The following is a 25,583-nucleotide window of genomic DNA, read 5'->3' as shown; positions in this document are numbered from 1 at the left end:
AGCCTAAAATGAAGTGTAAGGTTTGGTATCTTTCTGTGCTGAATGATAATAGCATCAGAATATATACTTGTTGACTTAATAATTCTCTTTTTTGGGTAATTTATCCTAGGAAAAAAATTGTGAATGCATATAAAAATATCTCTTCAAAGTTGTTATTTGCATGGTTTATTTCCCAGGACTGCCATAATGAATTGCCTCAAACTCAGTGGCTTAACACAACAAATATTTGTCCTTTCACAGTTCTGGAGACTAGAAGTTGGAAATCAAGGTTTTGGCAGGGCGTTGCTCCCTTTGAAGTAGAGTTCTAGGGAAGAATCCTTCTGAGCCGCATCCTGCCTTCTACTCTTCTCAGCAATCCTTGGTGTCCTTTGTTGTAGCTGCATCACTCCATTCTCTGCTTCTCTCTTCATATGACTGTTTTCCCTATGTCTCTGACTATGTCTTCTCTTTCTATGAGTACTCTAGTCATATTGGATTAATTCCATTCTAATCTGGTAGGACCCTGTCTTAATTTGATTGTGTCTGCAAAGATCTATTTCCAAATAAGGTCAGTTCACAGGTATTGGAGGGTTAGGACTTCAACATGTATTTCTGGAGGGCACAGTTCAACCCACTGCAGATGGTTATATATAATAGTTCTTTGTTGATTTTACCTTTAAGTGTATTTTGAATTCCCCTATTTCTTCCCAATCTCACTGGAATAGGCTACCATTATTTCCTACCTGGACTCCTGCCAATCCCTTTCTCATTTGTGTCCTAAGATTCTCTTTTACTCCCTTTCCTCTTCATCATTCTTTTTTCCATACTACAGACAGAAGGATCTTTTATGGCAAATCTAATTATATAAATTCCCTGCTTAAAACTCGTTAATAGTTTCTCTTACCTTTTGCATGAAGTCTAAAATTGTTTCATTCAGTCACTTCTCTACTATTTCCACAATTCTTGCTATAGCTATGTACCTTCTGAACTAGTGTTTACTTAATATTTGTCTTCAAATAGACTTTAATAACTCACTTTTTAAAATTCTCATCCTAAATTAATATCCATGAGTTATAGGTTTAATATGGTAGATTTTTTTTTCCTGGTTCTCAGTAATACATACTAATATATACCTAACTACACTTTAAAAACAATAACCCACATACCACTTATCTCAATTACCAGTAGTATGTTTAACATGCTTTGGGAAAGATTGGCCTACCAGCCCCCTCGTTCTGTATCAAATTCTCTACTTCTTACCCTTCTATTTTCTAATCTAGTTGTAATGAACCTTTTTTCAGTTCTTTGAAATGCTCCGTTTTTTCTTACCTCATGGTCTTCCTATATACTTTTCCTTCTTTTTGCAGCAGTCATCTTCAGATCTCAATTTAAATTCTCTAAAAGGCCTTTCCTAGCTTCCCAGATTAGGCTAGCCTCCCCCTTTCTTTGTTACATGCGCTCACAACACTCTGTATTTTTCCTTTGTTATGTTAATCACGCATGATCTCCTTCTGTCTTCCTTGCCAGACTAGACGCTCGTAAGAGTAGAGTCCATTTCTTCACTGATATATCCCACACACCTAGCACAATTTCTGACAAATAGTGACTACTTCAGTAAATAGTTAAGTGAGTAGACATAGGGAAAAGTTTGGAAGCCAACTAAATACTCTTAAGATAGGTGATTAGACAGTTTACTTTTGTTATAACTATAATAAAACCATTGCAAGTTGGGTTTTCAAAAAAATATCCTTACATATTTAATGTGTTTAATGATAAGGTATCTTGTTCATGATTATGAATATTTGCATATATAAGGTATTAAGTGATAAAAGCAGATTATCAAAGTCATATAATCACAGTTTTGTTCATTTACATTACATTTGTTAATAATAATCTAGGTGATACACATATGGGCGTTTTAAAGTTTTTCTTTGTACTTTCTGTGTTTTCCAGACATTTTTCAATGAACCGGTATTAATCTTGAAATCAGGAAAAGAAGTTGTTAAAATTTGTCCTGCATAATTTGCATTCGTCAAATGTTAGATTGCTGATGCAGGTCTCCAGTCACTTTTTCACAATTCCAAAATCCAAAAGGCTTTGAAAACCAAAAGCTTTTTCATAGCTTCTTTGCAACAAAGCTGAGCTGAACTGATGTGAACTTATTTAGAATATTGATTCTACTTAGGGTGACACTTTATATGTTCTGCTGCAATAATAATAATATGTTTATTACAGGGTGCTGCCATTCATGCTGCTGGTGGGGTGGGAGAAATTACTGGTATATGCACTGTCTTTACCTTTCTCAGGTTCCCCCAAATATGTTTGATTCACATCTGGCCCTGAGGGTTTTGAGTAAGAGATTAGGAATCTGATCCACTCCTTTAGTTGTGTGATCTGGATACATTTTTTCCATGTATCATAGAGAGATTTTAAATCATTGTATACTTTGCTTTTAAATTTTTATCAAGATGCATCTTCAAAAATTGGAATCAGCCCACAATCCTCAGCAAATCTATTTTCGAAAAGATGTGTTATGTGAAACCCTGTCTGGAAACAGCTGTCCCTTGGTGACTATAACAGCAATGCCAGAGTCTAATTATTATGAACATATCTGTCAATTCAGTAAGTGTGTCTTCTTCACTTAAATACCAATCATTCTCATGTATCTTTCTTTGCTTCATATACATTTTGTAATGCAATAGCCTTGGAAAACTTGGGTTCTAGGTTTGATCCTGTGACTGTCTAGCCTCAGGGCCTGCCTATCTTTGGGCCTCAATTTCCTCATGTCACAAATGAGGGAGCTGCATGGGATGACCTCTAAGTGCCCTTTTGATACCACTATTCTGTAGCTCTTATCCTTAGAAACCGTACTCAAAGATCAAAGTATAGTGCAACAGATTGTTTTGAGTTTATGTAATAATACCATCAGTTTGAAAATTAGCAGCAAATTATATTTATAAATAAAACAACTAGCTATCAGATGAAGAGCTGTTGTTTTACCCTGCCGTTTATATTTTTAAAATTACCTCAGATGAGCACCTATAGTAGTAATAATAAGAAAACTGTTCTAATTTTGATAAGAGGGTAAAGTATTTTCAGTGAAAGAGAAAGAGCTTGATATGTATGCAAATATAAGAGGGTAAGCTGAGTGTTTATTTTGGATACTTGCATATCTAAATGTATAGTGAAAGATGTTTTTATTTGTAAATCTCTGAACAGTACTTTTTTCTCTGTGCTCATTAAAATGGCTATATGACAGGAATAAGATTTTATTTTCCTTCTTTTCCCCATGACTTTATGAAAAATAATTTTGTTTAAAACTTCCCCAACTACTTGTTCTTTAGAAAACAAAAATTTTGTTAAATAACTAGTGGATTATGTAGTGACTCAAATTTTATCTGTTTGTTGTCTTATGTTCATATTTATAAGCTCCTTTAGGACATGGTTTATATTGGTTTCATGTATGTTTCCTCTGTAAGGCTTAGTGCAGTGCTTATATGTAGTTGATACACAGTAAGTTCTATTATGAATTTATGTCAGAGTTCACAACTGAGTAGAAACATTTCTAAAGCCCCAACATAAAATATCATACAAATTTTTAGTAGCTGTTCATTTTAATTTGAAATTTTATGTGTACTTCAGGAAACCGCCCTTATGTTTTCTTATCTGCTCGGGTACATCCTGGAGAAACTAATGCAAGTTGGGTTATGAAAGGAACATTGGAGTATCTCATGAGTAATAACCCTACTGCTCAGAGCTTACGAGAATCCTATATTTTTAAAATTGTCCCTATGCTAAATCCAGATGGTGTCATCAATGGAAAGTAAGTTAAGCAATAGTTATAGAAATATTACAGATTATTGTGGCTGTCCTGTATGAACTTGTTGAAATAATAGTGTGCAGGTTAATTTGGAAAACAAATCTAGTGATTTTTCTAGAACAAAGGAAATTTTTTTGGGAGATTCATCTAAGGTAAATTCTTAAATAAAAATGTATTTTGGAGTGTGATCTTTTGAGAAATTTCTTACTTATTCAAGAGAATATAATCATAATATGTCTCTGTGTCTTGCTTGAATTGTTTTAGAGAAATCACAATGTCAGGATATGAGAAAGATTCTTAACCTCGTATTCCTCTTTTTTTACTTGTCAGCGATATGAATCTTAGGTTGTCTCATTGTTTAGAATCTTCTGGGATCTCTGTCCACTAATATGGAATGTTAGCCCCATCCCCTGACCTCTTCTTGAAATTAAGGAGATACTGTTTCTGAGAGAAGGAATTCCTTAGAATGGAAATACTGGAGGATAACTACTTTTTAAGTGGAAGTAGCTTGCAGTTAGTTTAGTTCATTTGCTTCTGGCAATTCAACATCTTTGGAGTGCTTCTGAAATATGGGATTTAGTCTAGCTGCCATGAGCATCTCCAAAGATGAGGATACCATATCTAATTTAGTCATTTAGAGGTAGCATAAATATTTCTCATACTTTAGGAAATTATTGAATATCTGAGAAATAGCATAATTTCTTTTTAGTTAGTATGTTCTGATTATAGGACTAAAATGAGGTCTTATATCAAGTTGTAATTCAGAGCCATATTGACAGTTAGAATTCTGTTTATGCTTCTGATATATCACCCTCTGATTGTTTACTTAAATTTTTGTCCAGTGACTTTACTACTTAATACCTATGACTAAATGAAAATGTATTTGAATTTCTATAAGAATGTATACTTTTCACATACTTGTCTTTCTCAGAAGATTGGACCAGATAGCATTTTTGCATAATAATTAATGCAGTCAAGATTGTAGAATGTTAGTGTAACAAATGATTACTGTGTAGTCAAATAGGTAAATGTGACCACAAATAAATTTTATAAAGTATGGAGCAAACTCCCAGAGTTCAGACTTATTTTTTTTCTATATCATGACCATTTTGACCTATAAATCTAAAAGCTTACCACAGTTAAATGTAGATAACACAAGATCTTGCATATAGCAAATGTTCAATAAATGTTTATTCAATGTATACAATATGCATTCAGTGGAGCTCACCATTCCTACCAATTTGAAATGGTAGAATAAAATCATAAATTTAGATCAGAAATTTATATAGGCTTTATAGGTACAAATGTTTTTCTCTCTTTGTCTCTGTATTTATCTTATATGTAGCCATCGTTGTTCTTTAAGTGGAGAAGATTTGAACAGACAGTGGCAAAGTCCAAATCCAGATTTACATCCTACAATTTACCATGCTAAGGGGCTGCTACAGTACTTGGCTGCAGTGAAGCATTTACCCCTGGTATGTGGCAAAATTTGATTCTACTTTGTATAGTCAAAGAAAAGCTTTTGTTAATTAATAACTTAGTATTTTGTACCTTGTTTTCTGGTTATAAAAAAGCAAAATGTTAATAATTTCAAAAGCAATTTCTTTAAAATGTCATTCCTATTATCAGTCACTTCTGTATAAATTTTGGTGTAAGACAGTATATCCAAATTCTTATTTCATTAGGTTTAAGTTTTATAATTCTCTTAAGCCCTTTACTTTTCCTTTTTAAAAATGAATATTGATAACTCCTGCTTATAAGTTTTAGGTATTTAACTTTCACTATTTGAACAGTATGTATTTTCCAAATTCCTGAATTCTCAAACCAGTAGAATCATTATTTCTAATCTCTTTAGCCACACATGGGAAATTTAGTATAGGCATGATGTAATACTCATACTGGACTATATGTAGGTTTCTTCTGTTTTCAACAGCTTTTGTTTAGAATGTTTCCATTATATTAGTTTAAATTATTTAATCTTCCTTTGGGGACAACAGAAAAACTCTACAGAGGAGTAAAATTGATATACAGGCCTATCTTATTTTTTCATTTTTGAAATGATGTTCTTAAAATATTAAATTTAAACCATATCCTTTTTTAATAGTGTTTTCCATGAGAGCATTTTCATGTACTTTTATTTTTTTATTTTTTAATTCTAATTTGTGAGCCCTGCCCTCCAGATATTCTGATTTAATCAGTCTGAAGTGAGACTTTTCATGTACTTTTAAATTAGATAAATGCTTTAATCCCTCTTTGGGGCTGTGGTGGCTATAGTTTTAGACTAGAATTATAATTGAATTTATTATTTTTTAATGATGAATAATAGTTATAAAAGTAAGATTGGAACTTGTGGTTTGATGCATGACTTTCAAAGGATTTGGCAATTCTGGAAATCATGAATCCTTTCCAAAACTAGATATTATGACTTTCATTGGTTCTACTTCTTAAATGGTGACTCTATTACAATAAAAGGACGAAGGAATAACACCTGTTTATTGGCTTGATTTTAACTGGCTCTATTTGGTAACATATAAATATAAAGGTTTTTAGTTTTTTAAATATCTGATTATCTTTTCAAGGTTTATTGTGATTATCATGGCCACTCCCGAAAGAAGAATGTATTTATGTATGGCTGCAGCATCAAAGAGACAGTGTGGCATACCAATGACAGTGCAACTTCGTGTGATATAGTGGAAGATATGGGATACAGGGTAATTATTGCAGATGATTCATGAATTTTTGAATTTCACACACACATAAAACTACAGAAAATAATTTAATATTTACAAACTGCAGAGATTCAATGAGTGGTGACATTTTTGCCAGTTTTGCTTCATAGTCTTTGTTTTAAATGTTTCTTCTAGAAGCTTTTTCTTTTTCACATTTAGGTTTTTAGTATACTTGGAAATTTTTTTTTCTTTTTAAATTTGTGCCATTTATTACATTTTTTAAAAATAAAGTGGGGGGATCATTGAAGATCTTGTCCTAGCTTGCTGATAGAAGCGAGCCACCACTCCTGGTTTGATGTTGGAAGCCAAAAAAACACTACTGCTGCTTTCTTCACCCCAATCCCAGAGCAGCCAGATGATGTGCCTGAGAGGACTCAATTCCCAGCTCATTGCACTTCACACATTCCATAGCCTGAGGGCATAGGCATAATGCAGTCATTTTTTCAAGATTCATGGCCTGGCCTGTTGTGCTCAAGGAATTGGGGAGAGGGTCCTCTGAGTTTTCTATGTGGCTTAACGTTTCACCAGTTCAGTGGTCAGGTAATGTAACTGAGTCAAGGGAGGGACATCCTTTGCGTATGACTTTGCCATATGCCTGCACTCGAGTGGAATTTATTTTTGTATGAGATGTGGGAATCTAATTTTATTTTCCATTTGTATAATCAGTTGTTTAAGCATCATTTATTAAATGGTAATCCTTCCTCTGCAGATTTTATAAAGCTTTCCCTATTACATATCATGGGTCTGTTTTGAGGCTGTATATTGTTATAGTCACTCTTTTGCCTGTATCTCTGCATACCACATTGTTTTAATTACTATAGGTAAGTATTGCTATCTTGTAGTGCAAATTTTCCTTTCTTATTCTTTTTAAAAATTGCCTTGTGTCTTTTTGTCTATTACTCTTCCTTGTGAATTTTAGGATCAGTTTGTTGAAAAACTTTGTTTGGATTTGGATCAGAATTTCCATTGAATCTTGATTAAATCGTAAAGAATTATTATTATTATATTATATAGTATTGTTCTCTATGACCATTGCTGTATTCAGTTGGATCTTTTGCATTCTTCAGTAAAATTTTAAATTTTCTTCAAATAGTTTTATTTGAAGAAAATCTGGCCAACTTCTCCACTATGTCTTCCTTCCCCCTCTCACAGACTCCCCTCCTACCCTGACAAATTGATTGTTGATGATATAGAAAATCTGTTGACTGTTTTCAGGGTAAGTTTCTGCAATTTTTCAGATCCTTCTACAAAGAATTAAAATTAGAATGGCATCTGATTTCTTAACAGCAGCACTTGAAGTAAAAACTTAATGGAGCAATGCCTTCACAATTAGGTGGATTTCCAGCCTATAATTGTGTGTTCATCCTATCAATCAGTTAAATCTGAGGATAGGAAAAAGATGTTCTTAGACACTGAAAGTCTTAAAAAATTTAGTTTCCACGTAGCCTTTCTCTGAAAGGTACTGGAAGATATGTTTCACCAAAAAAAAAAAAAAAAAAAAAAAAAGAGAGAGAGAGAGAGAGAGTACTCTGAAAAAGAGGAAGGCGTTAGAAATGAAATCCAAGAGAGAGATGAAGCCCAGAATGAAGGTGAAAGGAGAAGTCAAGAATGTATGTGAAATACCCAATATGTAAACATTCAGCTACCACACTACCTTCAGAAAATCCATAGTCTTATTTAGTTTCAGTTTATATTAAATGAAGAAGCAGTAAATTAGTAAAGTTCAGGGATATAGAAGAGAATATTTAGAGAGAATATTTAGTTTTGGTCCAGGTAAATATGTGAGAAAGTAAGAATAGTGAGAGTCCCAGAAAATGGGAGAAAGGTAGACAGAAGAACAGAGGCAGAGAGCCTTTATACATGCTGTTCTTTATTTGGAAACTGCCACCACCACTACCACCACCACCACCACCACCACCATTCCTATACCTAGTCATCTCTCCTTGTTTACCATATTTCACTTCAGTCACCACTCAAGGAATTCTTACATAACTCCCTGAGATGAAATCAGTACATTCCTGCAAGATCACACCTTCATAACACAATTATAATTTTAACTTTTGGGGTGTTGTTACTTGATGTGTTTCTCTTTATTCTAGATAGTAAGTTCCATCTGGCTAGCAAGTATGTCTGTTTTGCTCACTTTTGTGAATACTGCTACTTCGCAGCGTGGTACCTTATTCATCACAAGTACTCAATAAAAATTTTTGAATGGGTGGATGGTTTAAAGGCAGGCAAGTATGTGGAAAGATAAAAATGCGAGGCATATTTTCCTACTGTCAGGGATGAAATTGGTTGCAAGTTTCTTCATTTCATTAACTCTCTTGTCCCAAGTTTGTTTTGTTGATTCTCTGGATTTTGTTTCTAGAAGGAAACATAAGATCATGCTGCCCATTAGACAAAATAACTGATGCAGTTTTTTCCGAAGTGCGTTTCTCAAATTGTTAATAGGTTGTTTCACACCTCCCTTCCACCCCCAGTAGAGTTTTATTGTCAGATAAGTCTAGGTAATTGCATTTCAACAATTAATCTCGTTTTTTTTGTCTCTAGGACTTCTCAGAATCTTCACATGCTAATGAGCATCTTACATTTCTGGGGTTGTTAGTGTGTGTCCTTGTTGGGAGTAGGGTAGGAAGGAATATAGTATTTCTCACAATTTTATGGCCAGGTGTATTAGTTTCCTATAGCTGCTGTAACAAATTACCACAAACATAGTAGCTTAAAACCACAGTTTATTACCTTGTAGTTCTGTAGATCAGTCACTGGGTTGAAATCAAGGTGTCAGCAGGGCTGTGATCATTTTGGAGGTTTTAGGGAAAAATCTGTTTCCTGGCTTTTTTACAACGTCTAGATGCTGTCCTCATTCCTTGGCTCATGGACCCCTTCCAGCCAGCAGCCGCATCATTCTAACCTCTGCTTCTGTTATCGCATCACCTTCTCTCTTGCCTCCCACTTTCCATTATACGGCTTCTTGTAATTACTTGGGGATTGCCATGATAATCCAGAAGAATCTCCCCATCTCAAAATCCTTAAATTAATCACATCTGCAAAGTCCCTTTTGCCCTGTAGGGTAACATATTCACAGATTCCGAGTATTAAGATGTGGGCATCTATGTTGGACCATTATTCTGCCTATATGCCATGGAACCCTTTTTTGCATTTTGCAGATGGATTGGGGTATGATGGATTAATACACTTAAATTGCTGTATTTCTGATGATAACTATATATAACATTAATCCTTTTAGTGCAAATGTTTATGTTTTGGGGAAATTTTTTTTTTTAATTTCAGCACATAAGTCTCAGAGGCTTTTGACAAAATAGCTGATCCATATTCTTCAAAAGTGTCAAGATCATGAAAGATAAGAAAAGACTGAGGAGCTGTTCCGCAGACTACAGGAGACTAAGAAATAATAACTAAATGCAATGTTAGATTCTGGAAAGGATCCTGAAATAGAAAAAGGACATTAGTCAAAAAAACTAGTATTAGTTTGTTTATAATACTAGTGTAATTATAAGTTATACACAGTTTAGTTAATAGAAGGGAATCAATGTTAATTTTTTGTTCTTATAACTATACTATAGTTATGTAAGATGTTAACATTAGGGGAAGCTGGGTGAGGGATATATGAAAATTCTTTGTATTATTTTTGCAACTTATCTGTAAGTTTTGAACTAAAATTACTTCAAAGTAAAATGTTTAATCAGCTTAATACCAAATCCAGTTAAAGATGTCCCCTCAAAAATAAAATTCCAGACCAATAGCCTTTATGAATATAGATGCAAAAATCCTCAACAAAATACTAGCAAACTATCCCAATAGCACATTAAAAGGATTGTACACACCACGACCAAGAAGGATTTATCCCAGGTATGCGAGAATGGTTCAACAGAAGAAAATCAGTTATTGTAATGCACCCCATTAATGGAATGAAGGGGGAAAAAACACATGATCTTCTCAGTTGATATGGAAAAAGCTTTTGACAAAATGAAGCACCCTTTCTTGATAAAACCACTCAGAAAACTAGAAATAGAAGGGAACTTCCTTAACATGATAAAAAGCATATATGAAAAACCCACAGCTAACATTTTACTCAACAGTGAAAGACTGAAAACTTTCTCCCCAATATCAGGAACAAGACAAGGATGCCTGCTTTCACCACTGCTATTCAACATTATGTTGGAAGTTCTAGCCAGAGCAATTAGGCTAGAGAAAGAAATAAAAAGTATCCAAATTGGAAAGGAAGCGTGAAACACTTTCACTATTTGCAGATGACATGATCTTCCAATATGTAGAAAACCCTGAAGTATCTACAAAAAGTTAATGGAGCTAACAAATAAGTTAAGCAATGTGGTGGAGCAGCACAAGATCAACAGACAAAAGTACGTGGTGTGTTTATACACCACCAGTGAACAATCTGAAAAGGAAATCAAGAAACCAATTCTGTTTATAATAGCAACAACAACAACAAAAATAGGAATAAATTTAACAAAGTATGTAAAGGACTTGTACACAGGAAACTACAAATCATGGCTGAAAGAAATTTAAAAATAACTAAAGGAAAGATATCCTGTGCTCATGGATTTGGAGACTTAGTACTGGTAAAATGTCAATACTACTCACAGTGATTTACAAACTCAATGCAATCTCAATCCAAATCCAACAGTCTTCTTTGCAGAAATGGAAAAGTCAGACATCAAATTTATATGGTAGGATAAGGAGCCCAAAAAAGCCAAAGCCACCTTGAAAAAGAAGAACAAAGTTGGAGGACTCACATTTCCTGATTTCAAAACTTAAAACAAAGCAGCAGTAATCAAAACAGTGCAGGTCTGATACAAGGACAGACATACAGAGCTAGCAAATAGAGTTGTATGTTCTAATATGAACTCCCATATCCATGGCCAACTGATTTTTTGAGAAGAATGTCAGGTCCACTCGAATGGGGGAAGAATAGTTTCTTTGACAAATGGTTCTAGGAGAACTGGATATCCATATGCAGAAGAATGAAAGTGGACTCTTCACACTATATAAAAAAATTAACTCAAAATGGATCAGTGACCTAAATATAAGCTAAAGCTATAAAACTCTTAGAAGAAAACATAGGGAAATATCTTTAGGATTTGTATTAGGCAGTAGTTTCTTAGACTTTATACCAAAAGTATGAGGAATAAAAGAACAAATGGATAACTGGCTGTCAAATGAAAAATTTTTGTGCATCAAATGACACAATCAAAAAAGTAAAAAGAACCTACTGAATGGGAGAAAATATTCAGAAACATACCTGATAAGGTTTTACTCTTAAGAATATATAAAGAAATTATGCAGGAGGCGGGGCAAGATGGCAGACTGGTGAGCTGTATGTTTTAGTTACTCCTCCAGGAAAGTAGGTAAAAAGCCAGGAACTGCGTGGACTGGACACCACAGAGCAATCTGTCTTTGGGCATACTTCATACAACACTCATGAAAACGTGGAACTGCTGAGATCAGCGAAATCTGTAAGTTTTTGCGGCCAGGGGACCCGCGCCCCTCCCTGCCAGGCTCAGTCCCGGGGGAGGAGGGGCTGTCAGCTCCGGGAAGGAGAAGGGAGAATTGCAGTGGCTGCTCTTATCGGAAACTCATTCTACTGATTCAAACTCCAACCATAGATAGACTGAGACCAGACACCAGAGACTCTGAGAGCAGCCAGCCCAGCAGAGAGGAGACAGGCATAGAAAAAAAACAACACGAAAAACTCCAAAATAAAAGCAGAGGATTTTTGGAGTTCTGGTGAACACAGAAAGGGGAAGGGCGGAGATCAGGCCTTGAGGCGCATATGCAAATCCCGAAGCAAAGCTGATCTCTCTGCCCTGTGCACCTTTCCTTAATGGCCCTGGCTGCTTTGTCTATTAGCATTTCAATAACCCATTAGATCTCTTAGGAGGGCCGTTTTTTGTTTTTTTGTTTTTTTTTTTTAAATCCTTTTTGCTTTTTCTAAAACAATTACTCTAAGAAGCTCAATACAGAAAGCTTCAAAGAATTGAAATTTGGGCACGTCAAGTCAAGAGCAGAACTAAGAGAGCTCTGAGACAAAAGGCAATAATCCAGTGGCTGAGAAAATTCACTAAACAACACAAATTCCCAAGAAAAGGGGGGTGTCCGCTCACAGCCACCATCCTGGTGGACAGGAAACACTCCTGCCCATCGCCAGCCCCATAGCCCAGAGCTGCCCCAGACAACCCAGTGTGACGGAAGTGCTTCAAATAACAGGCACACACCACAAAACTGGGCGTGGACATTAGCCTTCCCTGCAACCTCAGCTGAATGTCCCAGAGCTGGGAAGGGGGAGCAGTGTGAATTAACAGAGCCCCATTCAGCCATCAATTGAGCAGACTGGGAGCCTCCCAACACAGCCCAGCAGCCCAGAACTGCCCTGGGGGGACGGCACTCACCTGTGACATAGCACAGTCATCCCTCAACAGAGGACCCGGGGTGCACAGCCTGGAAGAGGGGCCCACTTGCAAGTCTCAGGAGCCATACGCCAATACCAAAGACTTGTGGGTCAGTGGCAGAGACAAACTGTGGCAGGACTGAACTGAAGGATTAGACTATTGCAGCAGCTTTAAAACTCTAGGATCATCAGGGAGATTTGACTGTTAGGGCCACCCCCCCTCCCCGACTGCCCAGAAACACGCCCCACATACAGGGCAGGCAACACCAACTACACACGCAAGCTTGGTACACCAATTGGGCCCCACAAGACTCACTCCCCCACTCACCAAAAAGGCTAAGCAGGGGAGATCTGGCTTGTGGAGAACAGGTGGCTCGTGGACGCCACCTGCTGGTTAGTTAGAGAAAGTGTACTCCACGAAGCTGTAGATCTGATAAATTAGAGATAAGGACTTCAACTGGTCTACAAACCCTAAAAGAACCCTATCAAGTTCAGCAAATGCCACGAGGCCAAAAACAACAGAAAATTATAAAGCATATGAAAAAACCAGACGATATGGATAACCCAAGCCCAAGCACCCAAATCAAAAGACCAGAAGAGACACAGCACCTAGAGCAGCTACTCAAAGAACTAAAGATGAACAATGAGACCATAGTACGGGATATGAAGGAAATCAAGAAGACCCTAGAAGAGCATAAAGAAGACATTGCAAGACTAAATAAAAAAATGGATGATCTTATGGAAATTAAAGAAACTGTTGACCAAATTAAAAACATTCTGGACACTCATAGTACAAGACTAGAGGAAGTTGAACAACGAATCAGTGACCTGGAAGATGACAGAATGGAAAATGAAAGCATAAAAGAAAGAATGGGGAAAAAAATTGAAAAACTCGAAATGGACCTCAGGGATATGATAGATAATATGAAACGTCCGAATATAAGACTCATTGGTGTCCCAGAAGGGGAAGAAAAGGGTAAAGGTCTAGGAAGAGTATTCAAAGAAATTGTTGGGGAAAACTTCCCAAATCTTCTAAACAACATAAATACACAAATCATAAATGCCCAGCGAACTCCAAATAGAATAAATCCAAAAAAACCCACTCCGAGACATATACTGATCACACTGTCAAACATAGAAGAGAAGGAGCAAGTTCTGAAAGCAGCAAGAGAAAAGCAATTCACCACATACAAAGGAAACAGCATAAGACTAAGTAGTGACTACTCAGCAGCCACCATGGAGGCGAGAAGGCAGTGGCACGATATATTTAAAATTCTGAGTGAGAGGAATTTCCAGCCAAGAATACTTTATCCAGCAAAGCTCTCCTTCAAATTTGAGGGAGAGCTTAAATTTTTCACAGACAAAGAAATGCTGAGAGAATTTGCTAACAAGAGACCTGCCCTACTGGAGATACTAAAGGGAGCCCTACAGACAGAGAAACAAAGACAGGACAGAGAGACCTGGAGAAAGGTTCAGTACTAAAGAGATTCGGTATGGGTACAATAAAGGATATTAATAGAGAGAGGGAAAAATATGGCAAACATAATCCAAAGGATAAGATGGCCGATTCAAGAAATGCCTTCACGGTTTTAACGTTGAATGTAAATGGATTAAACTCCCCAATTAAAAGATATAGATTCGCAGAATGGATCAAAAAAAATGAACCATCAATATGTTGCATACAAGAGACTCATCTTAGACAAAGGGACACAAAGAAACTGAAAGTGAAAGGATGGAAAAAAATATTTCATGCAAGCTACAGCCAAAAGAAAGCAGGTGTAGCAATATTAATCTCAGATAAAATAGACTTCAAATGCAGGGATGTTTTGAGAGACAAAGAAGGCCACTACATACTAATAAAAGGGGCAATTCAGCAAGAAGAAATAACAATCGTAAATGTCTATGCACCCAATCAAGGTGCCACAAAATACATGAGAGAAACATTGGCAAAACTAAAGGAAGCAATTGATGTTTCCACAATAATTGTGGGAGACTTCAACACATCACTCTCTCCTATAGATAGATCAACCAGACAGAAGACCAATAAGGAAATTGAAAACCTAAACAATCTGATAAATGAGTTAGATTTAACAGACATCTACAGGACATTACATCCCAAATCACCAGGATACACATACTTTTCTAGTGCTCACGGAACTTTCTCCAGAATAGATCATATGCTGGGACATAAAACAAGCCTCAATAAATTTAAAAAGATTGAAATTATTCAAAGCACATTCTCTGACCACAATGGAATACAATTAGAAGTCAATAACCATCAGAGACTTAGAAAATTCACAAATACCTGGAGGTTAAACAACACACTCCTAAACAATCAGTGGGTTAAAGAAGAAATAGCAAGAGAAATTGCTAAATATATAGAGACGAATGAAAATGAGAACACAACATACCAAAACCTATGGGATGCAGCAAAAACAGTGCTAAGGGGGAAATTTATAGCACTAAACGCATATATTAAAAAGGAAGAAAGAGCCAAAATCAAAGAACTAATGGATCAACTGAAGAAGCTAGAAAATGAACAGCAAACCAATCCTAAACCAAGTACAAGAAAAGAAATAACAAGGATTAAAGCAGAAATAAATGACATAGAGAACAAAAAAACAATAGAAAGGATAAATATCACCAAAAGTTGGTTCTTTGAGAAGATCAACAAGATTGACAAGCCCCTAGCTAGACTGACAAAATCAAAAAGAGAGAAGACCCATATAAACAAAATAATGAATGAAAAAGGTAACATAACTGCAGATCCTGAAGAAATTAAAAAAATTATAAGAGGATATTATGAACAACTGTATGGCAACAAACTGGATAATGTAGAAGAAATGGACAATTTCCTGGAAACATATGAACAACCTAGACTGACCAGAGAAGAAATAGAAGACCTCAACCAACCCATCACAAGCAAAGAGATCCAATCAGTCATCAAAAATCTTCCCACAAATAAATGCCCAGGGCCAGATGGCTTCACAGGGGAATTCTACCAAACTTTCCAGAAAGAACTGACACCAATCTTACTCAAACTCTTTCAAAACATTGAAAAAAATGGAACACTACCTAACTCATTTTATGAAGCTAACATCAATCTAATACCAAAACCAGGCAAAGATGCTACAAAAAAGGAAAACTACCGGCCAATCTCCCTAATGAATATAGATGCAAAAATCCTCAACAAAATACTTGCAAATCGAATCCAAAGACACATTAAAAAAATCATACACCATGACCAAGTGGGGTTCATTCCAGGCATGCAAGGATGGTTCAACATAAGAAAAACAATCAATGTATTACAACACATTAAAAACTCGAAAGGGAAAAATCAATTGATCATCTCAATAGATGCTGAAAAAGCATTTGACAAAATCCAACATCCCTTTTTGATAAAAACACTTCAAAAGGTAGGAATTGAAGGAAACTTCCTCAACATGATAAAGAGCATATATGAAAAACCCACAGCCAGCATAGTACTCAATGGTGAGAGACTGAAAGCCTTCCCTCTAAGATCAGGAACAAGACAAGGATGCCCGCTGTCACCACTGTTATTCAACATTGTGCTGGAAGTGCTAGCCAGGGCAATCCGGCAAGACAAAGAAATAAAAGGCATCCAAATTGGAAAAGAAGAAGTAAAACTGTCATTGTTTGCAGATGATATGATCTTATATCTAGAAAACCCTGAGAAATCGACGATACACCTACTAGAGCTAATAAACAAATTTAGCAAAGTAGCAGGATACAAGATTAATGCACATAAGTCAGTAATGTTTCTATATGCTAGAAATGAACAAACTGAAGAGACACTCAAGAAAAAGATACCATTTTCAATAGCAACTAAAAAAATCAGGTACCTAGGAATAAACTTAACCAAAGATATAAAAGACCTATACAAAGAAAACTACGTAACTCTACTAAAAGAAATAGAAGGGGACCTTAAAAGATGGAAAAATATTCCATGTTCATGGATAGGAAGGCTAAATGTCATTAAGATGTCAATTCTACCCAAACTCATCTACAGATTCAATGCAATCCCAATCAAAATTCCAACAACCTACTTTGCAGACTTGGAAAAGCTAGTTATCAAATTTATTTGGAAAGGGAAGATGCCTCGAATTGCTAAAGACACTCTAAAAAAGAAAAACGAAGTGGGAGGACTTACACTCCCTGACTTTGAAGCTTATTATAAAGCCACAGTTGCCAAAACAGCATGGTACTGGCACAAAGATAGACATATAGATCAATGGAATCAAATTGAGAATTCAGAGATAGACCCTCAGATCTATGGCCGACTGATCTTTGATAAGGCCCCCAAAGTCACTGAACTGAGCCATAATGGTCTTTTCAACAAATGGGGCTGGGAGAGTTGGATATCCATATCCAAAAGAATGAAAGAGGACCCCTACCTCACCCCCTACACAAAAATTAACTCAAAATGGACCAAAGATCTCAATATAAAAGAAAGTACCATAAAACTCCTAGAAGATAATGTAGGAAAACATCTTCAAGACCTTGTATTAGGCGGCCACTTCCTAGACTTTACACCCAAAGCACAAGCAACAAAAGAGAAAATAGATAAATGGGAACTCCTCAAGCTTAGAAGTTTCTGCACCTCAAAGGAATTTCTCAAAAAGGTAAAGAGGCAGCCAACTCAATGGGAAAAAATTTTTGGAAACCATGCATCTGACAAAAGACTGATATCTTGCATATACAAAGAAATCCTACAACTCAATGACAGTAGTACAGACAGCCCAATTATAAAATGGGCAAAAGATATGAAAAGACAGTTCTCTGAAGAGGAAATACAAATGGCCAAGAAACACATGAAAGAATGTTCAGCTTCACTAGCTATTAGAGAGATGCAAATTAAGACCACAATGAGATACCATCTAACACCGGTTAGAATGGCTGCCATTAAACAAACAGGAAACTACAAATGCTGGAGGGGATGTGGAGAAATTGGAACTGTTATTCATTGTTGGTGGGACTGTATAATGGTTCAGCCACTCTGGAAGTCAGTCTGGCAGTTCCTTAGAAAACTAGATATAGAGCTACCATTCGATCCAGCGATTGCACTTCTCGGTATATACCCGGAAGATCGGAAAGCAGTGACACGAACAGATATCTGCACGCCAATGTTCATAGCAGCATTATTCACAATTGCCAAGAGATGGAAACAACCCAAATGTCCTTCAACAGATGAGTGGATAAATAAAATGTGGTATATACACACGATGGAATACTACGCGGCAGTAAGAAGGAACGATCTGGTGAAACATATGACAACATGGATGAACCTTGAAGACATAATGCTGAGCGAAATAAGCCAGGCACAAAAAGAGAAATATTATATGCTACCACTAATGTGAACTTTGAAAAATGTAAAACAAATGGTTTATAATGTAGAATGTAGGGGAACTAGCAGTAGAGAGCAATTAAGGAAGGGGGAACAATAATCCAAGAAGAACAGATAAGCTATTTAACGTTCTGGGGATGCCCAGAAATGACTATGGTCTGTTAATTTCTGATGGATGTAGTAGGAACAAGTTCACTGAAATGTTGCTATATTATGTAACTTTCTTGGGGTAAAGTAGGAACATGTTGGAAGTTAAGCAGTTATCTTAGGTTAGTTGTCTTTTTCTTACTCCCTTGTTAGGGTCTCTTTGAAATGTTCTTTTATTGTATGTTTGTTTTCTTTTTAACTTTTTTTTTCATACAGTTGATTTAAAAAAGAAGGGAAAGTTAAAAAAAAAGAAAAAAAAAGAAAAAAGAAAAACAAGGAAAAAAAAAAAAAAAAGATGTAGTGCCCCCTTGAGGAGCCTGTGGAGAATGCAGGGGTATTCGCCTACCCCACCTCCATGGTTGCTAACATGACCACAGACATAGGGGACTGGTGGTTTGATGGGTTGAGCCCTCTACCATAAGTTTTACACTTGGGAAGACGGTTGCTGCAAAGGAGAGGCTAGGCCTCCCTGTATTTGTGCCTAAGAGTCTCCTCCTGAATGCCTCTTTGTTGCTCAGATGTGGCCCTCTCTCTCTGGCTAAGCCAACTTGAAAGGTGAAATCACTGCCCTCCCCCCTACGTGGGATCAGACACCCAGGGAAGTGAATCTCCCTGGCAACGTGGAATATGACTCCCGGGGAGGAATGTAGACCCGGCATCGTGGGATGGAGAACATCTTCTTGACCAAAAGGGGGATGTGAAAGGAAATGAAATAAGCTTCAGTGGCAGAGAGATTCCAAAACGAGCCGAGAGATCACTCTGGTGGGCACTCTTACGCACACTTTAGACAACCTTTTTTAGGTTCTAAAGAATTGGGGTAGCTGGTGGTGGATACCTGAAACTATTAAACTACAACCCAGAACCCATGAATCTCGAAGACAGTTGTATAAAAATGTAGCTTATGAGGGGTGACAGTGGGATTGGGAATGCCATAAGGACCAAACTCCACTTTGTCTAGTTTATGGATGGATGTGTAGAAAAGTAGGGGAAGCAAACAAACATACAAAGGTACCCAGTGTTCTTTTTTACTTCAATTGCTCTTTTTCACTCTAATTATTATTCTTGTTATTTTTGTGTGTGTGCTAATGAAGGTGTCAGGGATTGATTTAGGTGATGAATGTACAACTATGTAATGGTACTGTAAACAATCGAAAGTACAATTTGTTTTGTATGACTGCGTGGTATGTGAATATATCTCAATAAAATGATGATTAAAAAAAAAATACACAGATAATTATATCCAAAAAAAAAAAAAAAAGAAATTATGCAGCACAACAACAAAAAGACAACCCAATTTAAAAATGGGCCCAAGACTTGAATAGACATTTCTCCAAAGAAGATATACAAATGGCCAATAAGCACATGAAAATATGATTAACATCATTAGTCATGAGGGAAATGCAAATCCAAACTACAATGAAATACTATTTCACACCCACTAGAATGGCTACTATTAGAAACAGAAAATAACAAGTGTTGGTGAGGATGCAGAAAAATTGGAACCCTTGTACATTGTTGGTAGGAGTATAAATGGTGTAGCAACTGTGGATTACAGTTTGGCAGTTTCTTAGAAACTTAAACATAGAATTGCCATATGATCTGGCAATCCCACTTTTAGGTGTATACCTCAAACAATTGAGAGCAGGGACTTGAAGATATATTCATACACCAGTATTCATAGTAGCATTATTCCCAGTAGCCAAAAGGTGGAAATGACTCAAATGTCCAGCACCAGATGACTAGATAGATAAAATGTAGTATACCACACTATGCAATATTATTCAGCCATAAAAAGGAAGTTCTGATACATGCTACAACATGGATGAACCTTGAAGGCATCCTGTCGAGTAAAATAAGCTAGACACAAAGGGAAAGGTATTGTATGATTTCATTTACATGAAATAACTAGAATATGTAAATTCATAGAGGCAGGAAGTAATTATAAGTTACCAGGGCTTGCAACGGGGAGGGAGAAATGGGAGTTAATGCTTGATGGGTGCAGAGTTTTGTTTGGGGAGATGGAGAAGATTGGTAATGGATGGTGGTGTTGTGGTACAATATTGTGAATGTAATTAATACCACTGAATTGTAAGTAAGCTTTAAAGTGGTTAAAATGAGACATTTTATGTTGTTTATATGTTACCATAATAGTAAAATAATATAAAAAATAAATTAGACAAAAAATAAATAAAAAATAAAAGAATTTATTGCACATTCATGGAGTCAACTTAAATAGGTCCAGGAAAAAAGGTGTTAAAAAAAAAAACCTTTACTATTGTATGATATGAAATTCACCTTATTGGAAGGGAATAATGTGGTTTATCTTTAATAAAATAACTATGAAATGTTTAAACACCTTCTGATATTGCTAAATATTGTAGATATCTCAGCATCATTCCTGAATGAGATGACTAAGAATTATGTACATTAGGACTTTGTTTCCCTGGTTAACTAGCTATCCCCAATATGTGGTAGACACTAAGTAAATATTTGTTGAATGAATGGATAAGTAGTATGATTTAGACAAGCACCTAACAGTTGTATTACCATATGTTCGTATTTTGCTTATTGCTTTTAGTGTACTTTCATATGAATTTTTTGTTTGAGCCTTACAATACTCTGAAGTAGGTAAGGATTATTATTGCAACTTTACAAATGAGCCACCTAAGACTCTGGGCCAATTGACATGCTCATGGTCTAGGCCAATAAGTGCCATGACCTAGGACAGAAAAGAAATGAGATCTTCTTACTTCAAGTCCTGTGTGCTTTCCATTCTGTTGCAGTGTCTCTCCTGATATATTTATGCCTAAAGGGGAAGCCCTCATTTTTTTTTTTTTTTTTTTTTTTTAGTTTTCAGTAACATACCACTGCCCTCAGCAGAACTTCAGAGCACATTTTTTTTTTTTTTTGGTGTCCTCTTCTCTTCTTCCTCCCCTGCCCAAATAAATTAAATTATTAGAATTATATAAGAAATGGAAACACTTCAGAAATGTATAAAGGAATAAGTGAAAGTCATCTTCTCCTGATCACTCTCTTAACAAGTTTTTACTGTGTGTATTTACTGTGTGTATTGTGAGTCTTGCTTCTAAAGACATTTATTCATAAATGTATATGCATTTAGTGTGTGTAGTGTTTGGTTTTATTTTTTTAACACTAAACAGCAACTTTTAAAAACATAATATTGTTGGCCATCTTTCAAGGTCATTATATGTGAATGTATCTCAGTATTTAGCAATTATACAAGATTTCCTTTGTGTATTTTTGTTGTTACTGTAGGGACATACCAAAATGTATTTTTTCAGTAGTGCCCAGTTAGTGGGCATTTGATTGGTATTATCAAATTATCCTTCATAAAGATTTTACAAATTGATACTGCCATGTTTGCTAGGTGAAAAAAAAAATCTGATTGTTTTAGAATGAAGCTGAGTATCTTTCATTTGCTTGGCCAATTGTGTTCTCACTTTTTAAAAATCGTCTTTTTCTTATATTCTCTGCTTACTATAAGATGGACCATCTAATTGTTTTTAAAATAAGAACTGTTTATATTACACATACATTCCCCAGTTTTTTGTGTTTTTGTTTTTTGTTCTTTGTTTTTGTTTTTGTTTTTTTTGCTTATTGTGTAGTAATTTAAAACTTTTATCATATTCGTTGACTTTTTTTTTTAATGGCTTTTGGATTTCGTGGCTCTGACTTTTCCCATTCCAAGATTTAGGAAGTATAGTTCCTTGTTTCTTAATATTTTGAGTTTCATTTAAAAATTTTACTTACTAATTTTAAATGCAGTTTAAGTTAGAATTTTTTGCTCAAATGGCTATCCAGTTGTGCCATTTTTTTCTCCACTAATAGTACTACCTTTAACAAATACCTTTGATTCTAATTTTGAACTCTCTTTCTAGAGATCTTTCTATTCCTATGGCAGTATCACAACTTAATTTACTTTATATAAATAATCTAGTTTAATATGTTGGATTATTTCTCTAGTCATAGCTCTTTTCTTTCATAGTTTCCCGGGGTGTACTCCCATATTTATTATTTGAGGTGAGCTTGAGAATAATTTTAAGTTACAGTTTTGTGGGCATTTTTATTGGAATGTCTTAACTTTATTGATTAATTTAGGGTTGATTAACATTTATAATGTTGTTATCTTTCCATTAGTCAAGCCTTCTTTCATGACTTAATTTTCTTTATATTTTAGACATTTATTTCTTCATATTTTTGAACATGATTTTCTCACGTTTTTTATTTTACTTATTGCTACTCTGAATGTGATCCTTTTTGCTTCTGATTCTTCATGGTTACTGATTCTCATTCCTTTCTGATTACTGTTTGTCTAGGAAAATTTGATTTGTGTGTTTTAATTTTGTAACTATCACTTACTAATTAGAGTGGACAAAACCTTAGTGATAACTGTGTCTCCAAAATTCAGTGGAAAAAAAAAAAAAAGAAGTGTATTTCTTTTTCATGGGAGAATCCAGGGCAGGGGTTCAGATTGGCCTGAGGCTCTAGGGAGCGTCCCCATTTCCTGAGGCCACTCTGGTTGTGCTTGTGCCCGTTGGCTAGGAAGGGCAAAGAGAACTGAGCACAATTTGGAAGGTTTTGTTGGTTGAGCCTGGAGGAGGCAGTCATCACTTCTGTTCCTGGCATACATCTTTTCTGCTCACATTTCACTGGAGAGAAGATAGTAGTCACATAGCCACATCTAACTCTCACCATGAAATTTGAAAACTGAAAAACTCAGCCTATTACTCTCTCTGTAAGATTGGCAAATGCCTCCAGAGAAAAAGCAGTTGCACATTTTCATCCCACTCTCCACGATTCTCCCTTCTTGGGACTCTTAGCCCCTTTCATTCTAACTGTTTCAGGGATACTTTTTTTTTTATTTTTATCTATTTATTTATTTGTTTTTATCATCATTTTATTGAGATATATTCACATACCACGCAGTCATACAAAACAAATCGTACTTTCGATTGTTTACAGTACCATTACATAGTTGTACATTCATCACCTAAATCAATCCCTGACACCTTCATTAGCATACACACAAAAATAACAAGAATAATAATTAGAGTGAAAAAGAGCAATTGAAGTAAAAAAGAACACTGGGTACCTTTGTCTGTTTGTTTCCTTCCCCTGTTTTTCTACTCATCCATCCATAGACTAGATAAAGTGGAGTGTGGTCCTTATGGCTTTCCCAATCCCATTGTCACCCCTCATAAGCTACATTTTTATACAACTGTCTTCGAGATTCATGGGTTCTGGGTTGTAGTTTGATAGTTTCAGGTATCCACCACCAGCTACCCCAATTCTTTAGAACCTAAAAAGGGTTGTCTAAAGTGTGCATAAGAGTGCCCACCAGAGTGACCTCTTGGCTCGTTTTGGCATCTCTCTGCCACTGAAGCTTATTTCATTTCCTTTCACATCCCCCTTTTGGTCAAGAAGATGTTCTCCGTCCCACGATGCCGGGTCTACATTCCTCCCTGGGAGTCATATTCTACGTTGCCAGGGAGATTCACTCCCCTGAGTGTCTGATCCCACGTAGGGGGGAGGGCAGTGATTTCACCTTTCAAGTTGGCTTAGCCAGAGAGAGAGGGCCACATCTGAGCAACAAAGAGGCATTCAGGAGGAGACTCTTAGGCACAAATATAGGGAGGCCTAGCCTCTCCTTTGCAGCAATCGTCTTCCCAAGGATAAAACTTATGGTAGAGGGCTCAACCCATCAAACCACCAGTCCCCTATGTCTGTGGTCATGTTAGCAACCATGGAGGTGGGGTAGGCGAATTCCCCTGCATTCTCCACAGGCTCCTCAAGGGGGCACTACATCTTTTTTTTTTTTTTTTAACTTTCCCTTCTTTTTTAAATCAACTGTATGAAAAAAAAGGTTAAAAAGAAAACAAACATACAATAAAAGAACATTTCAAAGAGACCATAACAAGGGAGTAAGAAAAAGACAACTAACCTAAGATAACTGCTTAACTTCTAACATGTTCCTACTTTACCCCAAGAAAGTTATATAATATAGCAACATTTCTGTGAACTTGTTCCTACTATATCCATCAGAAATTAACAGACCATAGTCATTTCTGGGCATCCCCAGAACGTTAAATAGCTTATCTGTTCTTCTTGGATTATTGTTCCCCCTTCCTTAATTGCTCTCTACTGCTAGTTCCCCTACATTCTACATTATAAACCATTTGTTTTACATTTTTCAAAGTTCACATTAGTGGTAGCATATAATATTTCTCTTTTTGTGCCTGGCTTATTTCGCTCAGCATTATGTCTTCAAGATTCATCCATGTTGTCATATGTTTCACAAGATTGTTCCTTCTTACTGCCGTGTAGTATTCCATCGTGTGTATATACCACATTTTATTTATCCACTCATCTGTTGAAGGACATTTGGGTTGTTTCCATCTCTTGGCAATTGTGAATAATGCTGCTATGAACATTGGCGTGCAGATATCTGTTCGTGTCACTGCTTTCCGATCTTCCGGGTATATACCGAGAAGTGCAATCGCTGGATCGAATGGTAGCTCTATATCTAGTTTTCTAAGGAACTGCCAGACTGACTTCCAGAGTGGCTGAACCATTATACAGTCCCACCAACAATGAATAACAGTTCCAATTTCTCCACATCCCCTCCAGCATTTGTAGTTTCCTGTTTGTTTAATGGCAGCCATTCTAACCGGTGTTAGATGGTATCTCATTGTGGTTTTAATTTGCATGTCTCTAATAGCTAGTGAAGCTGAACATTTTTTCATGTGTTTCTTGGCCATTTGTATTTCCTCTTCAGAGAACTGTCTTTTCATATCTTTTGCCCATTTTATAATTGGGCTGTCTGTACTATTGTCATTGAGTTGTAGGATTTCTTTGTATATGCAAGATATCAGTCTTTTGTCAGATACATGGTTTCCAAAAATTTTTTCCCATTGAGTTGGCTGCCTCTTTACCTTTTTGAGAAATTCCTTTGAGGTGCAGAAACTTCTAAGCTTGAGGAGTTCCCATTTATCTATTTTCTCTTTTGTTGCTTGTGCTTTGGGTGTAAAGTCTAGGAATTGGCCGCCTAATACAAGGTCTTGAAGATGTTTCCCTACATCATCTTCTAGGAGTTTT

The 25,583-nt window shown here is 36.1% G+C and overlaps 1 protein-coding gene across 6 annotated transcripts in view; it reads left to right on the top strand.

The window, feature by feature from the left end:
- AGTPBP1 (ATP/GTP binding protein 1) overlaps window positions 1–25,583 on the top strand; it is a 304,355-nt gene that overhangs the window by 202,191 nt on the left and 76,581 nt on the right. For 5 of the 6 annotated variants that reach the window (XR_005219074.1, XR_005219073.1, XM_037850913.1 and 2 more), the window contains exons 20-23: window positions 2,448–2,601; window positions 3,622–3,802; window positions 5,145–5,274; window positions 6,379–6,510. Coding sequence is in view for 4 of the 6 variants with exons in the window: in XM_037850913.1 (XP_037706841.1) it covers window positions 2,448–2,601; window positions 3,622–3,802; window positions 5,145–5,274; window positions 6,379–6,510 (597 nt within the window). In the remaining 2 variants the exon portion in view is untranslated. The remainder of the gene's footprint in view (window positions 1–2,447; window positions 2,602–3,621; window positions 3,803–5,144; window positions 5,275–6,378; window positions 6,511–25,583) is intronic. The other variant, XM_037850912.1, reaches the window with a different exon arrangement.

Source organism: Choloepus didactylus, chromosome 10 (assembly GCF_015220235.1).
Source record: "Choloepus didactylus isolate mChoDid1 chromosome 10, mChoDid1.pri, whole genome shotgun sequence".
NCBI lineage: Eukaryota > Metazoa > Chordata > Mammalia > Pilosa > Megalonychidae > Choloepus > Choloepus didactylus.
The sequence above is the reverse complement of the archived record's forward strand: the minus strand, read 5'-3'. Positions and strand labels throughout refer to the sequence as shown.